General features: G+C 37.8%; 1 protein-coding gene and 1 long non-coding RNA gene across 3 annotated transcripts in view; one reads left to right on the forward strand and one right to left on the reverse strand.

The window, feature by feature from the left end:
• Positions 1–8,416, reverse strand: part of auh (AU RNA binding protein/enoyl-CoA hydratase) — a 38,851-nt gene that overhangs the window by 15,962 nt on the left and 14,473 nt on the right. For both annotated transcript variants that reach the window (XM_007543164.2, XM_016666701.1), the window contains exons 5-8: positions 7,196–7,288; positions 7,033–7,089; positions 6,702–6,889; positions 6,551–6,601 (exon numbers count right to left, since the gene is read on the reverse strand). In XM_007543164.2, the coding sequence (XP_007543226.1) occupies positions 6,551–6,601; positions 6,702–6,889; positions 7,033–7,089; positions 7,196–7,288 (389 nt within the window). The remainder of the gene's footprint in view (positions 1–6,550; positions 6,602–6,701; positions 6,890–7,032; positions 7,090–7,195; positions 7,289–8,416) is intronic.
• LOC107834806 (uncharacterized) overlaps positions 1–8,416 on the forward strand; it is a 40,570-nt gene that overhangs the window by 14,946 nt on the left and 17,208 nt on the right. The window lies entirely within an intron of this gene.

The raw sequence follows: 8,416 nt of genomic DNA on the forward strand, positions 1-8,416 counted from the left end.
CTCTTCTTCTCTTCAGTGTTTCTGTCGGTTTCTGGAGGTGCAGCTCTGTGCTGCCTTCAGGAGAATGGGACATCAGAGCATCATCCATAAAACTTCACCCACATGGCATTTAGTGTGCAAACCAGAGCTTTCAGTGGAAAAACAAAAGTTCCTTTTAATGACATACAAATATGAGACAGAAACATGGATCATATCTTTATATAGACCTGTCTATTGATTTATAGATTAATAGTTTTACTGGACAGAAATTACAAAGAACAAATCTGGTTCTTAATCAAATCCTAATGAGTCAAACTAAAAGGGTCATGGAGTCATCAGCCTCATGACATTAACACTGACATGAAAAATAATATTGAAGAAATAAATATATCAACTCTAATTAAAAACATGAATAAGTGATAAGTTATTTACTGTTATGATCTGTAAGATATATTTATTCTCAGTACTAGATGTGGTCTCAACAAACCCATGACATTTCAACAATATTATTTTACCTTTTATCTGGAAATGGTGTCTGTTTATTCTTGCCATACTCTCCTCTGTATCAATTATTGCTCTAAAGGTCTTGCCATACCAGTTTATTCCTCCGTATTTACTTTAGTTTCTTAGTTTATTCTTGCATTTTGTTATTCATTCATTTCCATTTAGTTTCCTCTGATTAGTATTATCCTCTCTTGGTTTATTGCTATGTCCACTTTAGTTTCTTTCCTGATTTATTTGATCGTTTATTGACCATCATTAATCTTCACTCATCACCTGCTGCGCCGCCTAATCATCATATGTTTCACATCATGTGTTGATTTTTCCCTGTTCAGCGTCGGATTCTCTGTTTTTATGCCATAATTCACATCTAGTTCGTCGCTCCCTCCCTCTTCTCCTGTTTCAGAGTTTTGCGCGATGTGCGCGTCGTTTTTTTCCCCCACCCCCTAAGGTGCAGGGCGTATCGATGGGGAAAAGGCAGACTGATATAAACCTTTTAAAACAACGGAAACAATTTCGGTATTCTGATTATTGAAATTTAAAAGTGCTGTGGTTCCGTTGTTCTATCACCCCCGTTTCATACCGGACCACTTACAGCACCGGTGTTAAAATGAACGCTCTCTATCGTGGTGTCACCATGGAAGGATTTCTTTATTTAAATGGGTTCATTTTTCAGAGGGACACACAGTGAGGGTATCGTGATTTTAGTAATTACATGTTTATAAGAGCGATTTTCTGTTGTCCTTCCATGGAAGCGGGCAGCTTTCAAACGGAAATAAAACACTTTTTAATATAAGTTGATGCTTTGACATGATCACAGAACTAATAATCCATCGATCCGAACAACAATATCCCTCAGTGCTGAAGCATTTTCTGCTGTTTTGGTTGAGCAAAGTAGGGGGTTCGACCGCTCCAAGATGGCCGCCGTATTTCCTGCGCCGGAGCAGCTAATGCGGGGTCTACTCTTATATTATGTCTATGGTGTACTTGGTCAGCGCTGCTGTTGCTCCTCCTACACTTTGGACTGACCCATTGTTCTACCAATGGTGGGGGGGGACCTAAAAAATAATTCTTATTTTTTTCTTAGATGAAAGGCATATTTATTTTGTTTTTTTGTTTCTACTGCCTTTTTTATACTGATATTGTTTAAATACAAAGGTTTCTTTCATGATTTCTTTGTGGGGGACAATTCTAGAATTTTCAAAGATTGGGGGTGTCCGGACCCTCCCCATCCCCCCGAGATTGACGCCTATGTGTAAATTTTGAAGCCCTGCATTTTTGCTTTCCCTCTTCTTAAAATTCATGGAGGACATAAGAAAGAAAAACATAAACATATATTTAGCTCTTCCTTGTCCTTACACATGAGTTTCTGTCAAGAAATGTAAATATTTTCTTTTTCATTTCCCCTAAACATGCGTTTTTGTCAAGAAAAGTAAATATTTTGTTTTGTCTTGTCTGTATAGAAGCCCTCGTTCTTTTGTCATTGCCTCCTCTCCTGTTTTTACTTTTCCGTGTGCATCTTTATGTTAATGATGAGAGCTGCCTTCCATGTCCAGCTTCTCAACTATTGGCTAATAGAGCTTTTGAACCAACGTCACTACGTCAGACGTTGTGGGGCGTCTACGTCTCACGCAGTCACTCGGTGCTGTCTTTACAGGTCACAGTCCAAACCAAACTTTATCCCGGTGGTATTACTGACTGCCAGGGCGCAGTAAAGGGGTGAAAAGTGATGACGATTCTAGGGGCCCTCACCAGCAGAGGGCCCTCCACAATTTAATTATTTATATTTTGTTCAAAGACATAAAATAAAACATTTGAGGTCCTGTCAAATACAAAATTAATCATATTATATTTTCAAAGATTGTTTTTAGCAGTAAAAATTTAATGTTGCCCCTCCCAGACCAAAAAACACACATCCGTTTTTGCCCTGAATCCCCTATCAGCGTTAAATGGTTCGTTCCTGCTTGTAGCGCTTAACAGTGACGTATGCAGCTACAGTCAGTAGAAGCTGCAGCTGAATACAGCGGCGACGGTGGCAGTTACTATGCTGCTAAGAAAAGTTATAAAAACAGGTTTTCAAAAACAAAATAGAGAGGGAGAGAGAGAAAAAGGCAAGAGTGTTGATTTATAACCCAGATATTCTCCAAGAGAGGTGAGTAAACTGTGTGCGATTACAAACATTTAGCATAATTAGCTTAGTTACAGACTACTGTTTGCCTCATTTTCACTAGCATTTAATGAATTAAGGGAAAAAATTACCAACATATTCATATATTTAACTTGTTCCCTTTGCCTTTTACCACTTAAAAAGATGAGTGAGTGAGCAGAAGCTCTAATCCACGTCCCTCCTGACCTGTTCTCTCCTGAGTGAAATTAAAGCTGCAGTATGTCACTTTTATATAAATTTTTTTTTACATATTTTTTAAAACTGTCATTATGTTGTGACAGTATAGTATGAGACGTAATCTGTGAAAAATCTATTTCCTCTGCCTTCTCCCAGTGCTAGAAACAACCAGTCAGAGGCAGGAGAGTTTTAGTGCTGTCAATCACAATCATGTTGTGCTGCTCATCCTTCCTCCATGCTGCAGCTAGCATAGCACAGAGTTGTGCAGATTCAAACTGTGAATGCTCAGTTTAGTTAGCATAGCTACCAATGATAGCAGATAAACGGTTTCTTGTAAATAATAAGTTGTTTCTCCCCCATTAGCACATTTAGCAGTAAGTGAATGAAGTTCACTGACAGCGCTAAGAGCGTCCTACTAGTTCTGATTGGTTGTTTTGGTCTGAATGGTGCATTACTTTAACGAGTAATAGTAATTCAGGAAGGAGATTGATTTTTTTTCATAGATTATCTGTTTCATAAACTGCTACGACATCATGACAACTTTAACAAATATGGAGAAAACATATTTGTTTTATTACAGTTATGTACTGCAGCTTAAATAAAATGCAACTACATAGCATTTTTAGAAGTCTGGATTGCTTTATGTGTAGTTGCACGTTGCTTTTGACTGTTGCTCATGGGGAGAGACATTTCAGTATCTAAAACTAATAGAAAAAACTTAAGCAACCTACTTGCATACTGGATGTCGACTGTTGGATGTTAAATTCATGAGCAGTAAATATTGTGCTAATTATCAGTACTTGTGACCAACTGGCAAAGAAGTGGTAATTCATGCTTTTACGTGACACACACTACCCTCTATTAAAATGTCAAGTCATATTCAATATTTTAAGTAATTTTAATATTAAATAATATAATGTTTTCTTTAATAGCTTCCATATTGTGTGCAACATTGACTAGGAATCAGTGTGTAATTGTTGTACTAAACTGTATATATGAGTCACATGCATTTTTATTCTATTTTAACTAAATTCTTATTTTTGTTTAACTCATTTGTAAACAAAAATACACATGAGGTAAACATGGGTTTACCTCATGTAATGTTTACTGGTAGAACATTACCTCATGTTCTACCAGTCATCTGTACAGACTGGTAGAACAATTTCACACCGATTTTGACTCAATAGGTCACATGACTTAGAAGCTATTGAAGAGAAATGCTAAATTTAAACAAAAAAAAAAAAGGTAACAAAAATAATAATAAATTTCACCGAGCAACTGTGCGAGACGTAAACGCCCCACTACATCTGATGCACTGACGTTGGTTCCAAAGTTCTACTAGCCAATAGTAGAGGAGCTGGACATGGAAGGCAGCTCTCCTCATTAACATAATGATCCACACGGAGGCAATGACAAAAGAACGAGGGCTTGTATAAGGAAAAGACAAAACAAAATATTTACTTTTCTTGATAAAAACGCATGTTTAGGGGAAATGAAAAAAGAAAATATATATATTTCTTGACGGAAACTCATGTGAAAGGACAAGGAAAAACTAAATATATATTTATGCTTTTATGTCTTATTATGTCAGGTTTGGTCCTCCATAAAAATTCTTCATGTTTTTATAAACCAGGCTTCATTATTTTCTGCTGTCAGATTGCAGGGGAAAAGTTATGACAATTCTAAGGGCCCTTGACAACAGGAAGCCCTCCAGAAAAAAAAAAAATTACAGAAATTTAAAAAAAAATTAAAAATCGAGGCCTTGTTATTGTGTTTTTTAAAATTGTTTTTAGCAGTAAAAATTAAATGTTACCCCTCCCAGACCAAAAAGCACACATCTATATTTACACTGAACTCCCCCAGTATCTGCATGAAATGGTTCATTCCTGCTTGGCGCGCTTGACAGTGACATTTTCAGCAGCAGTCAGTATAAGACAAGAACAACTGTGGCAGTTACTATGCTGCCTAGAAAAATAATGAAGTCAAGTTTTCAAAAAAACAAAAAAAAACAACAAAAAAACAATAGAGAGATGAGACAGAAAAAGACAAGAGTTTGAATTTGTAACCCAGTGTTTCTCCAAGAGAGGTGAGTAGATTGTGTAAGATTATCAACCATTCAGCATAGTTAGTTTAGCTACAGACTACTGTTTGCCTCCATAGAATTTAATGAATTAAGGAAAAGAAAAACCAAGATATTCACATATTTAACGTGTCCCTGTACCTCTTACCACAATTAACAGATGAGTCAGTCAGCAGCAACTCTAACCCATGATATCAGCATAAACCCTATTCCTCCCCCCGTCCCAGTAAAAAACTGAGCAACACTGTGTCCAATGACAACCTAGTTAGCATCATTCTAGGGAATCCATAGGGATTTCTCTGTGTCTTTGCTCTTTTTACAATTACACAACAAAAACACTATATTTGTTGCTGACAGAAATTCAAACAATCTTTATAAAATGATTAAAAAAAAAAAAAACAGCCTCCTGTCTGGACTGCAGCCAGTCCACACAGTTCTATCTTAGCTTGCGTTTAAATTACAGAGATCTGTTGCCACGTCCCTCCTGACCCGTCCTCTCCTAAGTGAAATTAAAGCTGCAGTATGTAACTTTTCTAAAAAATATTTTTTTACATATTTCTTGAAACTCTCATTATGTTGCGAGTATGGCATGAGAGATAATTTGTGAAAAAATTATTTCCTCTGCCTTCTCCCAGTGCTATCTAGAAACAACCAATCAGAGACAGGAGGTGGGTTTTAGCGCTATCAATCACAATCTCATGTGCCTGCTCATCCTCCCTCCCCCTCGCTCTGTGCTATGCTGCAGCTAGCATAGCACAGAGCTCAAACTGTGAATGCTCAGTTTAGTTAGCATAGCTACCAATGACGGCAGATAAACAGTTTTCCTGTAACAATAAGTTGTTTCTCCGCCATTTGCACATTTAGCAGTGAGTGAATGAGGTTGATTGACAGCACTAAGACCGTCCTCCTGGTTCTGATTGGTTGTTTTTGGTCAGAACGGTGCATGACTTTAGCTAACAATAGTAGTTCAGGGAGGAGGTGGAGGAGATTGATTTTTTTCACAGATTATCTGTCTCATAGTAAACTGTCACAACATTGTGACAACTTTAACAAATATGGAGATAGACTCAAGAAACTGTAACAGTAGTTGCACAAGGGGGGGAGGGGGGCAATTTAATTTTTTGCCATGGGGCCCAAGATTCCTGGCGGCGCCCCTGCATGTGAACACACAGATGTGCCCTTTTAAATTTAAGGACCCAATGCCATCTGTAAACATTCCCATGCTACATGATTTTGCAATCATTAGCAAAAATAGTGTATTGTTTCTGAGACAGTGGGACGCAACTACACTGTGATTATTTATGTTTCTTTTAATTCACATTCATTTTGTTGTGTGTCTGCGGGTGAAGATAAACATTTTTGTAATTTTGACAAAAACTAGTCTCGAGCCAACCTCAACCCATTTTGTCCAATGAGACAAAGACCAAGACCAAGGCATAACAATCCAAGTCCATGAAAAAAAACACAGTCCTGAGCCCTCCATCCCCGATTGTGTTTGATCAGAAATGGAGATTAGTCTAATCTTAATTGTTTTACAGCTAATCTGACATCTAACAATTTTTCCCAATGCAAACTTTGGCCATTAAGCATACATATTTATACTGGATTTTGATAAAGTTAGTACTTAAGCAATTACTATAACTCACCTCTATTCCTTGGTTGATTGCTAGTTTTGCCATCCTAACTGCAATTGGACCCTGTAAAGTCAAAAGATTTAAAATGACAACCCTTTCACTTAGTCATGCATCTGATTCTTTTCCAATTAAATATACAAGGGTTAACTCATTGCTTGAGTACCTGAGGGTTGATCTGACGAGCAAGTTCAAGAGCGTAGAGATAGGCAGCATCTCCGCTGTCATTCTGCTCTACGGAATGATTAACTAGTCCCAGACGACTTGCCTCTTTTCCATCCACTATTCTAGCAGTAAATATGAGTTCCTTGGCTAGAGACACACCAATAATCCTTGGGAGACGTTGTGTTCCACCTACAAAAAGTACATATGAAAAATGGAGCCTGAATATTACACAATCAAAATGGCAGCTAACTTTTTTTTTTTTTTTAAGATTTCAAGTGCTCTTTACTTTTGGAAAAACAGAAAAAATTAATAAAGTAGAAATTCAACCTCACCTGCTCCAGGAATAATCGCAAGCTGTGTCTCAACTAATCCCATTTTTGCACTGCTGGCTACAGAAGTAAAGCAGAAGAAACCAATATGTATTTTGAAACATATATACATGTAAGCCCCTTTTTTTGATTATGTGTCTTTGTAGCTTCAATGTAAAAGTCTTACAAGCAATTCTTATGTCACAAGCAAGGGCCATTTCCAAACCTCCTCCTAAGGCAGCCCCATCAATTGCAGCAATAGTAGGTACTGAAAGATTATCTGAAAAATAAATAAAATAAATGAATAAACCCCCCAAAAAACTGATGTACAAATAACTCAGCATAAAAATTACATAGGTTAATTAACCATAACACCAAAATTATTTTTAACAATACATTGTCCATTCAGGAAATGACACCACAGAAACTAACAAGGGATGCATGATGCATTAAACCCTATCTGCCATTGTCCAGATGCACTTTAGTTGGTTAATGTCTGGTTCGATTCTAACCAATTGGTTCCAAACTCTTTCAAACCTACAAAGTGAAGTGCAAACTTATTTCATCCTATCTCCCCTACACCAACTTCACAGAAAAGAGAATCTCAAATTGAAACTGTTAGTTTGCGATCAAAGACCAGACTGAAACCAGCAGTTTTAGAGCTCAACTTTTTTTCTTTATCTCCAGCTTGTTTACAGCATGTCATGCAGTCAAGCAAGAAGAGGGAGAATCTCATCTGAACCACCTGGCTTTTAAGGAATTGGCTCCCACCAAGGCTAATGAGAGGGGTGGAGACGTTTACATTTCCAGAAAGAAAGAATACATTTGTACTAAACTATATTCCTAAAAAAAATGTTTACACAGTTACAATTACTGTATTTTCCGCACTATAATGCACACCTAAAAACCTTCAATTTCCTCAAAAGCCGACAGTGCGCCTTATATATGGACCAATATTGAGCCACAACAGATCTAGCAACTACGGTAAGCAGCCGCCGACTTCATTTTTGCCTGTAGAAGAAGCGCGCAGTGCATGCTGGGATTAGTTGTCAGAACGCTGGTTTGTTTATAAAGTTTGACTGACCAGGTCGTCTGTAGGTCATTTAGCACCACGTTCTCCACAACATACTGTGCGCGAATGGAGAAGGGTGACCATCGTCCGGCCATGCCCCAGCGTGTTACCCAGAAAGCAGTTGGGCACAATATCGCAACACCAACACCGTGAGTGAAACAATGATGGGGCAGCCTACTATATAAAGTACTCAGGGCCATGTCTTTATTATCATACATCAAATCGCGACCCGTACGGGACGGGTGGAAACCCTAACTGTAGCGTTCATTCCAGTGTTGTTTTCAAGACCCCCTAATCCGAGACAAGACAAGACCAAGACCAGAGTGTACCGAGACA

Source organism: Poecilia formosa, unplaced genomic scaffold (assembly GCF_000485575.1).
Source record: "Poecilia formosa unplaced genomic scaffold, Poecilia_formosa-5.1.2 Scaffold777, whole genome shotgun sequence".
Lineage (NCBI taxonomy): Eukaryota > Metazoa > Chordata > Actinopteri > Cyprinodontiformes > Poeciliidae > Poecilia > Poecilia formosa.